The sequence below is a fragment of the Balaenoptera ricei genome, chromosome 19 (assembly GCF_028023285.1).
Source record: "Balaenoptera ricei isolate mBalRic1 chromosome 19, mBalRic1.hap2, whole genome shotgun sequence".
Taxonomy (NCBI): domain Eukaryota; kingdom Metazoa; phylum Chordata; class Mammalia; order Artiodactyla; family Balaenopteridae; genus Balaenoptera; species Balaenoptera ricei.
In genome coordinates, this window is record NC_082657.1 from 8,184,281 (window position 1) to 8,199,503 (window position 15,223).

The following is a 15,223-nucleotide window of genomic DNA, read 5'->3' on the forward strand; positions in this document are numbered from 1 at the left end:
AGGCCCAGCCATCATTTCTGCCTCATTTGTTGGTCAGAGCAAGATGTGAGGGTGAGCCCAGACCCCTGGCATGAGGAACCAGCCCCCGCCTCCTGGAGGCAGGAACGGAGTCTAGCCTAAGTAGTCAGAAGTAGGTGCCACCTGGCTGACGTGCCTCGACGTTAGAGGAAATCCAGGTCTTGTTTGTAGCGAGAACCCCATCTCAGCCTGATACTAGCTCTGTGACCTTGGGCAAGTTACACGATCTTTCCACGCCTCCGTTTCTTCGCCTGTAAAATCAAATAATATCTAGCTCAGGGGAGCTGTGAGAATTCAGGGAGTTAGAGAATGCAGAGGGCTTAACACCAGTGCCTGGCACCTAGAAAACAGTCCGTACGCATCAGCTGTTACTTCTCTATAGATGACGGTCAAATGGAGTTCCTTTTCCCCCCAGCAGCCTGTGATGGTGCCTGTGGCTCGGGTCACACACCGGGCGCTGGTCGTGAGCCCTCTCCTCGTCTCTGTTCCCGGATTCCTTTTATCCCACCACCGCCGCCCCACTTTGGTCCTGAAACGCCAGGTGGTCACACACACACCCCCGCCCTGTCCCCTCCTCCAGGCTCCGGATGGTGGAGACACTGAGCAACCTCCTGCGCTCCGTGGCGGCCCTGTCACCTGCTGACCTCCTCCCCGTCCTCTACCTCAGCCTCAACCGCCTGGGGCCGCCCCAGCAGGGCCTGGAGCTCGGCATTGGCGACGGCATCCTCCTCAAGGCGGTGGCCCAGGCCACAGGTGAGGAGGGGGCTGTGGTGGAAGCCCCCGCGGTGGCGGGGGGAGCTTCGAGGGAGGGAGTGGAGAGGCCGGGAGCACCTGGGAGACGATGGAGGGGGACTGGGAAGGTGGAGAGACGGGGAGAGCGAGGGCAGAGAGCGGGGTGCGGGGGGAGAGCAGGACCAGGTCTGCGCCAAGACCCGGTCGGGGTGGGAGGAGGTGCTGCAGGCCCAGAGCAGGACGGGGGCCGGGACTGAGGGCTGGGGCTTGCGGAGGTAGCAGGGCTTTGACCAGCAGAGTCGTGGGGGGAGATGAGGAAAGAGCAGGGTGTGGGCGGGGCCGGCAGCCTCCAAGGGCCGAGCCCTCGGTGCTTAGGAGAAGCTGGCCATGTGGACGGGGCCTCCTGCCCACCAAGGGCCTGGAACGCTCCATGTTAATTGTGACGGCGTCGGGGAGCTGTGGAAAGGTCCTGAGCGGGCAAAGGGCAGGCTCGGTTCTGGGCCCGTGTGCAGGCTGGACCGGAAACCAGGAGGCCGGGCAGGAACTGGGGGCAGAGGTCCGGGGGGAGGAGGAGCTGACGCCAGGGTAGCTGTGGGTAGCAGAGCAGAGGGCAGGAGAGGAGAGAGACGGGGGCCAGGAGGGAACTGCCGGGCTCAGGGGGTCAGGGATGGAGGAGGTGAGAAGAATACCCCAGGATCCATCATGCTGGACCCACCACCAGGACAGGACACCTTGAGGGGCAGGCCGGGTCAGGGGAAGTTACTAAATTCAGCTTGGGACCAGCCTGTATCTGTGGGCCACCCGACAGTCGAGGAAACGAAGCTCAGCAGGTCTGGATCACAGAGCAGGATCTGGGAGCCCTGAGCTTCGGAGGCCTGGTTGCGTGCTGCCCAGTTCTCGCGCCCGGGGAGAGGGTCTCTGGGGAGGAGAGGGGCGGGGCTTTGAGTCACACCTTGGGCAGCACCAGCGCTTAAGGAAGAAGAGGTTTGAGGGTTTCGTGAGAGGACAAGGTGCCTGAGGAAGATTGACTGGGAATGGAAGAGAGTCATGGGGTCGTCGGAGCCAGAGGAGCTGAGATCAGAATCCTCCCACTCGTTCACTCAAGGCACATTCATTAGGTGCTGACATCGCACCAGACCCGCTGCAGACTGTGTCCATTAGGAGACTTCCCTCTGCCAGTAACACAAAACCCAACCACGCTGGCGCAAAGGAAGAAGGATTTCTTCTTACATCGTGAGGACTGGAGAGTAGGCGGCAGCCAGTGCCGCCCGGCCTCCCGCCAGACGGGACCGAGGGGCCGAGGCCGTTTCCGCCCTTCCGTGTTCACGCTCACACGTGTCTCCTCAGGGCCCCCTCGGCTGCCCAGCCCAAGGGGTGTAGAGAGTTGGTCAGGCGATACCACTTACAGGCACGGGGCCTGGCAACTCGGTCGTGTGGCCTCATGGCTTCCAGATAAAGCTTTGGAATATAATTGTTTTGGAAGTGAGTTGGGGTGGATCCAGACACCAGAACCTGCTTTGTGTTTTGCGTATCAGCGATGCTATGGAATAGATAAGTGTAGGTTGTTGTCAAAAAAAAAAAAAATCTCTCTGGCGAAGTGGCCAGAGATTGAAATGTGTGCTGTTTCATTGTGAATTGCTTTCCCTCTGTTTCTTTCGTACGTGAGTTGGGGCATTGCGCTGACGTGATATGTGTGGGTAAGTTGTGTCATCTCTGCATTTCTTCCGGAGTAGAGAGAAGTGACACAAAATGCCTGTCCTGGGAAGGGCCTGTGGTTCTGATAGGTTGAGAACTGCCGGGCACAGCTGTTGTGATAACTTGCCTCCACCTTCCCAGCTTCCTGCTCTTTTTAAAATGTATTTTATTGCAGTATAGTTGATTTACAATGTTGTGTTAATTTCCGCTGTACAGCAAAGTGACTCAGTTATACATATATTGGATTGGCCAAAAAGTTCATTCGGTTTTAAGTAAAAATACAAGACACATTTTTTCATTTTCACCAAGAATTTTATTGAACAATGTATTCACTAACCAAACAAACTTTTTGGCCAACCCAATATATATACATTCTTTTTCATATTCTTTTCCATTATGGTTTATCACAGGATATTGAATATAGTTCCCTGTGCTATACAGTAGGACTTTGTTGTTTATCCATCCTGTATATAATAGTTTGCGTCTGCTGATCTCAAACTCCCACTCCTTCCCTACCCCACCCCCTGCCCTTGGCAACCACAAGTCTGTTCTCTGTGTCTGTGAGTCCGTTTCTGTTTCGTAGATAAGTTCATTTGTGTCATATTTTAGATTCCACATATAAGTGATATCATATGGTATTTGTCTTTCTCTGTCTGACTTCACTCAGTATGATAATCTCTAGTTGCATCCACGTTGCTGCAAAGGGCATTATTTCATTCTTTTTATATGGTTGAGTAGCGCTCCATTGTATGCATGTACCACGTCTCTATCCATTCATCTGTTGATGGACATTTAGGTTGTTTCCATGTTTTGGCTATTGTGAATAGTGCTGCTATGAACCTAGGGGTCCAGCCGCCTACTCTTACAGCAAGGGGCGCCCGTGGGACCCAGCCTACACAATAAGTAAGGCCAGAACACCTCCACTGTATTTAAATTGATGACTTCAAAAGGATAAGGTGACGGAAAACGAGCAAAGGCCCATTGGGCTCTGCCGGAGGATGTTAATGAGCAACTAGAGGACAGGCAGAGGGTCCCTTGGCCGCCTTCTCCGCCTACACTTGCTCGCCTGGTGATCTCATTCTACCCCAAGGCTTTAAATCCCATCTACACAGTGACGACACCATCCCAGACATCCCCTCTGGTGTAGACGGGTTCATGATCCAGGCCGCCTGGAGCCGGGAGCCTGGTGGCCACACCTCTCCTTGCCCTCAGCACCCTCTCTTTCCGCCCCCCAAGGCCGGCAGCTCGAGTCGGTCCGGGCCGAGGCGGCCGAGAAGGGCGACGTGGGGCTGGTGGCCGAGAGCAGCCGCAGCACCCAGAGGCTCGTGCTGCCCCCGCCCGCCCTCACCGCCGCCGGCGTCTTCACCAAGTTCCGGGACATCGCGCAGCTGGCCGGCAGCGCTGTGAGTGGGCAGGCGGCTCACGCCCTCTCCAGACCCTTTTCCCCTGGGGACCCAGAAGGCTCTGGTTAGCCTGTTCAGGGCTGGATCGCCTTGGCCCTGCTTGTGGGATCAGAGCTTCCTCTCCTTCTGCCGCTCTCAAGACCGAGGGAACCTCTTCCTGAGAGTCTAGCCCTGATCTAGTGCGGGCCGTGGGACACAGCTCCATAAACATGTGCTGAGCAAAGCTAGGGTGGGAGGCAAGAAGAGAGCGAGCTTTTCACCGCACTGTGAGCGCGCAGCTGTGGGATGGGGGAGCAAGGGGGGGGATGGGGGGCAGGTATTCCAAGGGTGGCAGCTCCCCAGGCAGCATGGATGGCGGGGAGGTGTGGTCCCCTCCCCTCCCTTCACCCCAGGCACTGACTGCCCTTCCCCCATATCTTCAGTCCACAGCCAAGAAGATGGACGTCATCAAAGGCCTCTTTGTGGCCTGCCGCCACTCAGAAGCACGGTTCATCGCCAGGTGAGTGTGTGGGCCTGTGAGGGTGGGGAGAGGTGAAGGTGGAGAGGGCCTGGCAGCTGTATCGCTGCTAGTGCCCCGACCACCCTTGGATGAGAACAGCATGAGTGAGGAGCCTGTGCCCTGAGGGGGCGGGATGGGAACATAGGTTTCCTTTCACAGCCGGCTCCTCTTCTCAGTAGCACTGCCTGGAGAAGGGTGGGGGCTCGTGGGTGAAGAGTGCCGCGCTTGATTAGTCATGTCTGCCTTGGCCTGAGTGGGGACGGTAAGCAAGGTAGCCAAGCGGTAGCCATCCTTGAGGTATTTCTCCAACATAGTCGTTGGAGTGTTTCTTGGGTACCCTGCCGCATGCCACGTGCTTTCTTCCTCCCTGCAGCTCTTAGAGGTGGGCCCCGTTAGCCTCACCCCTGTTTACAGAAGGGGAGATGGAGGCACAGGGAGGTGAAGCTTCCTGCCTGAGGTCGCTGGCTCACATGTGGCGGGGACAGGTTCCTGACCATCACACTCTGGCACCCCTGGGGCAGGCTGCCTTCCAGTTCCAGGCCCAGCTCTGGCCCTGCCCCACCTTCTCCGAGCTGCTCCAGCTTCTCAGAGGGCAGCTGAGGAGAGAGGCGGAGACGCCTGCAAGACCCCTAGTTCTGTCCGCAGGCGCTGCCAGCGGTCGCGGTGGTTACTGGCCAGCCTCAGTTTCCTCCTCTGTTAAGTGGGGCTGTGTGATCTCAGGTCACTTCCGGCTCTGGAGGTTGCTCTGGTTTTGAGGAGAGGGTCGAGGTGGGGGAGACCGGAGGAGGGAGGAGCAAGGGGTAGAGGGCAGGGTCGGACAGATACGGACAAGCCCACTCCCCGTTACCTGCTGTCTCCCCAGGGCCCTGAGTGGACGGCTGCGCCTCGGGCTGGCAGAGCAGTCGGTGCTGGCAGCCCTCGCCCAGGCCGTGAGCCTCACCCCGCCAGGTCAAGGTGAGCCCGCATGGCCGGCCCCGTGCCCACCACTCGAGTTAACCTGGCTGCCCTTCTCCTTGTCAGAAGTCCACGCCCACGCCCACACGTGGTTCCCACCTCCCGCTGCCACTCCAGGCTTCTCTCCCCTGTGGACACTGTCCCCGGCACCACCACCCACTGTGGACTCGGGTGGCTGAGCGGGGTCGGGCCCATCCCAAAGCCTCTTCTGCTGGGGCTTGTCTTAGAATTCCCCCCAGCCGTGGTGGATGCTGGGAAGGGCAAGACCGCAGAGGCCAGAAAGACGTGGCTGGAGGAGCAAGGCATGATCCTGAAGCAGACGTTCTGGTGAGCTCCAGGGGCCCTGGGCAGAGCGAGAGGGGCGGGGGGAGCCAGAGGGGGGTGGTGGGCGGGGCCCGAGGGGTCAGGGGTGAAGTGGGAGGGGCCAGCAGCCAGCAAGCATCCGTGACCATCGCAGGGCTAGTGACAGAGCACTGGGTGGTGATCCAGACGAGGCTGGTGCTGGGCACAGGGAGGACGACAGAGACCGGGAAGACGGCCAGCAGTGAAGGGTCAGGGACACGGGGACAGGGAGGGATGCTGACACACAGAAGAGGAGGAGCTATCGAGCGGTTTCCAAGTTCCAGACAGGACTGCGCGTGTGGAAAGGCCGCGAGAGCCCCCGGTGGGGGCTGGTGACTGACGCACAGTGAGGGGTCGTGACAGTCACGGAGTGATGGTGAGGGCTCCAGAGAGAGCCACACGGAGGGACCTGGCTAGCTACCGACCCAGCGCTGGCCACAGCGGGATGGTGACAGCTCACATGGAGTGTCAGCGGCAGGAGGGCAACCGAGCCATTCCACAAATGCCCGCGGGGCACCTGCTCTGGGCCAGGCCCCCTGGGTGCTGGGTACACAAGGCAAACAAGCCCTGCAGAGCCTCTGGGGCCAGGGCGGCAGCCTTAACTCTGCCCCTGCGTGGACACCTACAGACTGTCGCTCTCAGGCTTGCCCAGGCCAGTTAAATCAGAATCTTTGCAGGCGGAGCCTGGCCTTGAAGAAACACTTTTTCGAACACATCCTTGAGTGGCTGTGACATGTAGCCCAGGTAGAGAATCACTCCTCTCGTGATGACAGACTGGGGAGCGATGGCGGGCCCGGCTCAAGGGAGACAGAGTCAGAGTGATGTATAGTGACACTGAGGGAGGACTCTGACAGAGACAGGGCGACGGGGGAGTCGGGGACAGGCCGGAGCAGACCCTGGGACCAGGTGGCAGGCAGAGCTGGATCTCGCAGCCAGAGAGCAGAGTTCTAGAAACACATGCCCCACCTTGTTCTCGCCCCCCACCCCAGCGAGGTGCCCGACCTGGACCGGATCGTCCCCGTGTTGCTGGAGCACGGTCTGGAGCGGCTCCGGGAGCACTGCAGGCTGAGCCCAGGTACCCGCCCCACGGGCCCCTCTGGAGTCGGTCTACAGCCTCACCCTGGGCCCCAGCGCTGGGCTGGCCGCCTTCCAGCTCCGCCCCCTCCACCTGGCCTTGGCTTCTGCCCTCCAGGGCGGCCGTGGGAGGGCCGCTGCTCAGAGAGCACCGTCTCAGGAGCCGCGGGACCCTCTCCTCCAAAGTCAGCCCTGTCCCCTGTGCCAAAAGCCGGTCCTTTTCTGCTCGGACTTCCCGCTTCTGTGTTAGAGCTGCCACACCAGAGATACCCCAAAAGGCGAGGCAGGCAGACAGACAGACTCTCGTTTTCTTGTACGTAAGAGTCCAGAGGGAGGCAGGAGGCCAGGGGGGGCTGCGCGGCACTCCAGGGCTCAGCCCCCGCGTTCCATCGGTCCCGTCACTTCGTCACCCTGAGGTTGTCACCCTAATGTGCCCCCCCACCCCGTCTACCTGACCTCACTCATCGCAACCCCCCCAGGGGTCCCCCTGAAACCAATGTTGGCCCACCCAACCCGGGGCGTCAGCGAGGTCCTGAGGCGCTTTGAGGAGGCAGCTTTCACCTGCGAGTACAAATACGATGGGCAGAGGGCACAGGTAAGGGGGTGGACACATCCCTTCTGCAGAAAGGGGCACGCCGTCGAGCAGGGCCGTGGGGTCCCTCAGACCTGAGTTTCAGGCCGGCCGGCCTCTGCCACGACTGCCCGTCTGGTCGTGCGCATCTCTCGGGGCTGTAGTTCCCATCTCCGGGCAATGTGCGATCATAGCCACCTGACTAGCTTCTCTGAGAATCAGTTTTGATAATATCGTCACAGCCCTGACCCACGGCAGTGGGAGCTCAAGCAGCGTTGGCTGCGCTCGGGCCCTGCTGGTGGGTGTATTAATGTAACAGGTGCCTCCCAGGGCGGAGATGTCCTCGGCCTGGGCTGTAAGGATGCTCGTTGTGGCTCTTCTGTCCTGGGGGGAGTTGGGGCCGGCTCCGCCCTGTTCCTCACCTCGGGATGGATAAGCGAGCTTGGTGGGCGCCACCCTGTGGTGCCTTGAGGAGGCTACACACAGTGGATTCAGTAGACGCTTAACAACACAGATGGATCTTTGAAATACAGTGCTGAGAAGAAAATGAACAAAATGAGTTACCATAGTGACAGTGATTTTAAAAATTATATATATTTAAACTCATATATTATGTCATACACACACACTACTATTTCTTGGGATAATATACGTGTTAGGTGGCACATATGTAGTTCTACTCAAGGACTGTGGCCCAGACGTAGTAAAATGAATAAATTAAAATCATAGAAACCGGAATGATGTTTACGGCGTAACAACATCCAGACAGATCCACACATACACGCAGAGCAAAGTGCCTGTTTTTGCAGGGGGAGGAGGGTACGGATTGGAGACGAAGCAGAGGTGGCGGGGACTTCCACAAACAGGGCTGGGAGGTGCTGTTTGAACCAAGGAGAGGATTCACTCAGGTCTCTGCACCAGTACTTCCTCCAGAGCTTCTAGAACCTTCTGCCAATGAATGTGGGGTCAAGAAGAGAAAGGAGGGGCCCCTGGGGGCGGACCCAGCCCTGAGTCCCTCTCTGCTCCCCCGCTGTGGCAGATCCATGTTCTGGAAGGCGGAGAGGTGAAGATCTTCAGCAGGAATCAGGAGGACAATACCGGAAGGTACCCCGATATCATCAGCCGCATCCACAAGGTGGGCACCTGCTGCTGCCTCTCACTCAGGTGGGGGCAGGGGCTGCACTTGCGGGTGCAGGGAACTGAGGCCCAGCCAGGCCAGCTCGGCACAGCAGGGGTTGATGGGAAGGAGACTGGAGTGCGTTGGGCTGCAAATAACGGAACAACTGCAGGTGTTATTTTTTTCTCAAATCTGAAGGCGGGTGGCCCTAGGCTGGCTCAGCTGAGCACCAAGGTCCTCCCAAACCCAGCTTGGTCCTCTGTCCTCAACTGTCCTTGGCTGGTTCCATTTCATCCCAATGCCTGTCCCCTGTGGTCTCCAAGTAGCCACCACGCTTCCAGACAGACAGGAAAGGGGTTCCAGCTTCTATCCCTTCCCACAAAGAAAGTTAGTGCTTTTCGGGTACCTCCTACGAGCCCCGGCTGCCACCAGCATGGGGGTCCCTGTCCAGCACTGGTTGCCATGGCCACTGTAGTGCAGCAGAGGCTGGGGAAGCCAGAATCGTGCTCTCTGACAGGGACAGGCTTTGGGATGAGGGTGAAGGCAGCCTGCAGACTGGCCCCACAGCCTAACTAGGGCCGGGTCTCAAAGGCCCTGGAGCCGGGGGCATCTGTGCCCCCAAGGGGAGGGGTTTGGGGCCTTTTTTAGGGGTCTTCCATCAAAGAGCCATTCTCTTGCCTTCCCTAATTAATTAGGAAATTTGTTCTTTCCTAAAGCAGCAGGACAGAAGTCACAGTACAGCACAGGCATTAAAGGAGTTCCTGTTACATGCCAAGCGCTGTTGTTTTAAACCAGCTTAAGGTGTAGCTTTGTAAAAGGTTCTGATAGAGTTTGAAGAGTTTTGACAAGTTCATACACCCACATAATCAGCATGTAAAACGTTTCCGTGTTTCCGTCACTCCAGAATGTTTCCCCGTGCCCCATGCCAGGTAGGCCCCTGTCCCCACCCCTATCAGCCATCTCCTGAGGCAACAACCACTGATATGCTTTTTTGTTGGGACAGGTTCGTTTTTGCCTCTGCTAGAGCTCCACATAAGTGGTGATAGTACAGGGTCTTTTGTGTCTGGCTTCTTTCGCTCGTTCATTCAACAAGTATTTGTTGGGCGACTGCCCTGTGCTGAGCCCTGTGCTGGAGGCTAGGGCTTTAACAGAGACGGCGGGGCAGGCAGATCTTCCTCAGAGTCCCACTGCGGCCTCTATGAGTATACTCAGAGATCGGGCGCTGAAGAAAAGGTCCAGCATTCTTTGAGCCTTTAGAAGAATAAGGCTTAGACTTGGTGTCAGGAAAGCAAGGCCATCACCAAGCACAGCCCAGGGTACAGTGGGAATGGTGCCCCTGGAGTCGTGCAGATTCTAGAGTAAACAGCATGTGCAAAGGCCCGGTGGTTGGAGGGGCACAGCCCATTCAAGAAACAGGCTAGTGCATCGGGGTACAGAGCGTGAGTCTGAGGGGGCCAGGTGAGGCGAGGGAGGGCCACGGGCTGACCAAGGAGAGGTCCCACAGCTTTGGGGAGCCACGGGGTGGTTTTTAGCAGGGATGAGAAGTGATCAGATTTGGGGTTTGCCAAGAGCAGCCTGGCTGCTATGAGGGGAGTGGATTGGACGGGGTCACTGCAGGGGCGGGGAGACCAGTAGGACGCTGTGGCTTAGGCTGGACCGGGCTCAGCAAGGTGGTGACAGGTGGACAGCTTAGCAGTTTCGGAGCGGAAATGGACAAGTTCACGGGGTAATTGAGTGTGAAGTGGGAGGAAGAGGAAGATGACAAAGGCTCCTTGGTTTCCAGCTTGTGGGACCAAATAGTAAGTCCTCAGAAAACATAGTTTTTTTTCCCCTCTCGGTGGGGAACAAGAGAAGGGGTCTGGGGCTTCCCTGGTGGTGCAGTGGTTGAGAATCCGCCTGCCAATGCAGGGGACACGGGTTCGAGCCCTGGTCTGGGAAGATCCCACATGCCGCAGAACAACTGGGCCCGTGAACCACAATTACTGAGCCTGCGCGTCTGTAGCCTATGCTCCGCAACAAGAGAGGCTGCGATAGTGAGAGGCCCGCGCACCGCGATGAAGAGTGGCCCCCGCTCGCCGCAACTAGAGAAAGCCCTGGCACAGAAACGAAGACCCAACACAGCCAAAAATAAATAAATAAATAAATAAATTAAAAAAAAAAAAAAAAAAAAAAAAAAAGAGAAGGGGTCTGTGTTCACATGTGTCTCTTTAAGGTTGACGTCAGTTTGTCAGTGGATCTTCAGAGCTGCAGAAGGAAAAAGATATTTGTTTCTCTGTGTCTGTCTTTTGGCCTCATCCACCACCTCTCACCAGCCCTGGGTCTCCCTCTTCACCTTTCAGATTAAACTCCCGTCAGTCACATCCTTCATCCTGGACGCAGAAGCCGTGGCTTGGGACCGGGAAAAGAAGCAGATCCAGCCATTCCAAGTGCTCACCACCCGCAAACGCAAGGTAGCCTCTGCCCCCCCGCCTCCACCGCCTGACCTCATCTTCCACCCAGTCCTGTGCAATCCCAGAGAGATAGAGCTGTCAGTTGGGTTGTAGTTCTCTCAGCCTTTTGCAGTGTGGCTGCCACAGCTCCAGCCATCACATTCTTATCCCAGCATGCCAAGTTGGAAGGAGGGAAGGCCTCTTTTCCAACATCTGTTTTATTATGAAAGATCTGTTCTAGGAGCCCCCACAACCTGCACCCCAGCAATCTTCTTTACTCTCATTGGCCAGAGTTGTGTCATGTCACCCCCATTAGCTGTGAGGGAGGCTGGGAGAGTAAATACCTAGCAGAGGTGAATGAGGTGGTTGGGATTAGCCAAGAGCCATCACAGTTCGGTGCGTGTGGCTGGCAGCATTGATGCCCTCACAGGTGTGCGGCCTGTTGGCTGGGGAGAAGCGGGGGATGGCAGGTGACCAGGGTGTCTGCCTCAGGCATGATGGGAAGGGACCCAACTGGGCCCCGTCTCACCTTCCCCCTCTCCTGGTCTCCATCCTGCCCTGACCCAGGAGGTGGACGCGGCAGAGATCCAGGTGCAGGTGTGTCTGTACGCCTTCGACCTCATCTACCTCAATGGAGAGGTGAGTTTTGGCATCGTGTCTGGGTCAGCTGGGGCATGACTTGAGGTGAGGGGGGAGAGCTTGGGAGCCAGCGGTTAGAGTTTCATCACTGAGCCCGGAGGCCACACTCGGGCAGTGGTTCTCAAAATGTGGACCGTGAGGCCCTCCCTTTCCCAATATCTGTGTGAGGGGGATTTTCTTCCTGTCCTGCAACCTGAACGACATTTTGCAGCCGTCCGAATGCAGAAGCAGATGTGAGAATCCAGCCTCTGTTACTCCAGACATTAGAGAATTGGCAAAAATATAAAATAATGCCCCTCTTCACACTCATTTCCATAAGCCACATGATGACTTGTAACCCATCCGCTTCCTGCTTCTCCCAAGGTCAGAGTTTCTTCTCTTTATTTCCACGATGATGTCCCATCTCTCTCATCCTGCCCCACAGTCCCTGGTACGTGAGCCCCTTTCCCAACGCCGGCAGCTGCTCCGGGAGAACTTCGTGGAGACGGAGGGCGAGTTTGTCTTTGCCACCTCTCTGGACACCAAGGACACGGACCAGATCGCCGAGTTCTTGGAGCAGTCGGTGAAAGGTGAGGGCATCCGCCAAGGTCTGCGCCCCCTCTGCCCACCCCCCGAGATCTGCACCCATCCCAGCCCCACCCTGGACGATTGGACCAGAACCCTGCCTGCGTCTGTTGTGAGGCTGTGAGCCGGGGCTTCACAGGACTCTCATGTGTCCCCCAGACTCCTGCGAGGGGCTGATGGTGAAGACCCTGGATGTGGACGCCACCTACGAGATCGCCAAGAGGTCACACAACTGGCTCAAGGTACCGCCTGCCCGCGCCCCCCTTTCTTGCTGAGCTGGGGACCGGAAGCTTGCCCCTGCTGGGTGGTCCCTGCCCAGTCCCCACATTCACCCCGTTTGAGCCCCGGAGCCCTTTGCTCAATCCCTCCCGCCTCCCACTGCAGCCAGCCTCGGCTCTGCTCCCCTAGCGAGTCGCCATGAGCAAATTCACCAAGGACTGGTGGAGAACCGCCCGGCTAGGCACCCCAGATGTGGGGGTGAGGGAGCCCAAGGAGCTTTCTGTTCCCTCTGAGCTTGCCTTCTGTCAGGAAGTCAGCCAGGATGCAAACGGGATAAAGTTGGGGAGTGATGAGTGCTATGAAGAAAGCAAGTCCACTTGGGGCCAGGGAGGGTCTGCAGTACTTTGGGTGATTGGGAAAAGCCTTACCAGAGGCAGTGTTTGGGTCGAGACATGGGTGATAGGAAGTGGTCAGTCATGTGAAGATCAGGGGCGGAGCATGTAGGTGGGGGTTGGGGGCGGGCAGCAAGTGCAAAGGCCCTGGGGTAGGAACAAGCTCAGTGTGTGCAGGGGTTGAGGACCATCGAGGCATGAGGTGAGGTCAGGGCAGAGAGTGGGTCCCAGCTCACCCAGCAGTGGGTGGTAAAAGAAAACTGGGTTTTCCTCCAAGGGTTTCAGGAAGCCAGCAGAGGTTTTAAGGGGGAAGTCACCTGGTCTTATTGTCATTTGGCACAAGTCCTCTGGCCGCTCTGTGGGTGGTGGACGGGTGTGGGGGTGCTGGGCAGAAGTGGGAGCAGGCAGGCGGAAGGCAGCTGTCCGGTAAGAGGTGATGGGAGCTTGAGCAGAGAGGCAGCAGTGAGGAGGGGGCCAGGAGGCCCAAGCGGGAGATAGCCAGGCGCTGAGCTGGTCGAGCCTGTGGACAGGGTTTCCCTGTGTGTGTTTTTTTGTTTGTTTGTTTTTTAAAATACTTACTTACTTATTTTGGCTGCTCGGGTCTTAGTTGCGGCACACGGGATCTTCGTTGCGGCATGCGGACTTCGGTGCGGCATGCCTGCAGGCTCTAGTTCCCCGACCGGGGATCGAACCTGGGCCCCCTGCATTGGGAGCGCGGAGTCTTACGCACTGGACCACCAGGGAAATCCCTCCCTGTGTGTTTTTTAGGTGTTTATGGTCCGTCCCGCCCCCACTAAGCTGTAAGCGGCTGTGCAGGTACAAACCTTTCCAGTCTCAAGAAATATTCGCTGTTGTATCCCCACGTCTGAGCTCCTGCCTGGCACACAGTTGGCACTTAATTAATGTTTTTGGAATGAATGGATAAATGTTCTCTGTGTGAAGGAGTGGAATGTGCCTCCATATCGAACGGAGGGGGCATCCGGGGTGACCCCCGAGGTCTCCCCACCTGACCTGTCCCCTTGATCCCGCCTCCTCTTCGCATTTGAGTCCCCTCTTTCTCATCAGCCCTTTCAGCCTAGAAACCTGTTCCACGTCCAGTCTCCTCCCGGTGACCGTCTCGGGTCTTCTCACCCAGACCCGCCTCGCGCCACGCCACTGCTTAACCCCCAGAGGTGGGAGCCACACCCGAGCGTCCCACCCTCATCCCCCGCCTTCCCTCCTCGCAGCTGAAGAAGGACTACCTGGATGGCGTGGGCGACACCCTGGACCTCGTGGTGATCGGCGCCTACCTGGGCCGGGGGAAGCGGGCCGGCCGGTATGGGGGCTTCCTGCTGGCCGCCTACGACGAGGAGAGTGAGGAGCTGCAGGCCATCTGCAAGGTGCCGGGAGCCGGGGGGACCGCAGAAGCGGGAGGGGAGCGGATGTGACTCAGCCTCGGGGGGCAGGAGCTGGGAGGAGGTGGAGCCTCTGACCCCCCTGTCCTCCTCCTCGCAGCTCGGAACGGGCTTCAGTGACGAGGAGCTGGAGGAGCATCACCAGAGCCTGCAGGTGCGCCCTCCCTGCCTGTGTGTGCCTGGGGCTCTCGCCCTCCGGGGGGCTCGGGTGCGGCCCGCTGCTGAGGGGCGGCTTCCCAGCCCAGCACGTCCAAGTTCACGCCCCAGCCCTGCCGGCTACGGGCTGGAGCCTCGGGTCCGGGAGCCTCGGCCGTACAGACAGGCTCAGGGAGGGCGTGTTGCCCGTTCCCCGAGTTCGCCCTTCGGATGCCAGTGGAGCCCCTAGTCGTCGGGGTGTTTGCTGTCCTGGTCCCAGGCATTTGGGGCGTGCTCTGGCTTTCCTGTGTGTTGGTGTCTCTGGTCCTGTCTGTCCCATTCTTGGTTCTCCCTCTCTCTCTCTCTAGTTCTCTGACTCCCAGTCTCTGGGTCTCGGTTCCTCTCCCTGACTCTCTCTGCCTTTAATTTCTTGTCTCAGCTCCCAGGGTCTCTGTCATTTCTTCCTTTCTCCCGTTTCCCCCATCGCCCCCCAGCTCCACCTACCACCAGCTTTTTACTTTGAGGGGAACCTGTATCTGTCCCCTTCCCCTGTCTTCCTCCCTCTTTCCTCCCTCTCCAGTCCCGCCCCCCGCAACCCTCCCCTCAGCCTTGACTTTGAGATCCAAGAACCTCTCTCCCTTATTCCCGCCACTGGCTGCAGGCCCTGGTGCTGCCCGCCCCACGCTCCTATGTCCGGGCCGACGGCGCCGTGGCCCCCGACCACTGGCTGGACCCCAGCGCCGTGTGGGAGGTGAAGTGTGCAGACCTCTCCCTCTCGCCCATCTACCCGGCTGCCCGGGGCCTGGTGAGTAACTGGGGGGCCTGGAGTAGACCCTCCGAAGGAACCCCAGCTGGGAGGGTGGGGAAGTGGGGGGAGGGGATCTTGGAGCCCATGTCCGAGCTTCCTGGGTGATGCTTAGGAAGACGGGAGCTTGTGTTTTATTTGGGTTTCAGATAATGAGGTCAAAGTCTCGTTAAAAGAAAAAAAAAGAAATTCCCCAGGAGTAGAAAGAAAACCGTGAAACTGCTTTCTTTGATTTTTAAAA

The 15,223-nt window shown here is 58.1% G+C and overlaps 1 protein-coding gene across 4 annotated transcripts in view; it reads left to right on the top strand.

Moving 5' to 3' along the window:
- The window catches only part of LIG1 (DNA ligase 1), a 39,867-nt gene that overhangs the window by 22,596 nt on the left and 2,048 nt on the right, over positions 1–15,223 (top strand). For all 4 annotated transcript variants that reach the window (XM_059903694.1, XM_059903693.1, XM_059903696.1 and 1 more), the window contains 15 exons: positions 599–771; positions 3,682–3,848; positions 4,271–4,347; positions 5,210–5,301; positions 5,529–5,628; positions 6,633–6,718; positions 7,197–7,312; positions 8,328–8,423; positions 10,745–10,855; positions 11,402–11,473; positions 11,898–12,042; positions 12,197–12,279; positions 13,875–14,027; positions 14,143–14,196; positions 14,839–14,982. In XM_059903694.1, coding sequence (XP_059759677.1) covers positions 599–771; positions 3,682–3,848; positions 4,271–4,347; positions 5,210–5,301; positions 5,529–5,628; positions 6,633–6,718; positions 7,197–7,312; positions 8,328–8,423; positions 10,745–10,855; positions 11,402–11,473; positions 11,898–12,042; positions 12,197–12,279; positions 13,875–14,027; positions 14,143–14,196; positions 14,839–14,982 — 1,669 coding nt within the window. The remainder of the gene's footprint in view (positions 1–598; positions 772–3,681; positions 3,849–4,270; positions 4,348–5,209; positions 5,302–5,528; positions 5,629–6,632; positions 6,719–7,196; positions 7,313–8,327; positions 8,424–10,744; positions 10,856–11,401; positions 11,474–11,897; positions 12,043–12,196; positions 12,280–13,874; positions 14,028–14,142; positions 14,197–14,838; positions 14,983–15,223) is intronic.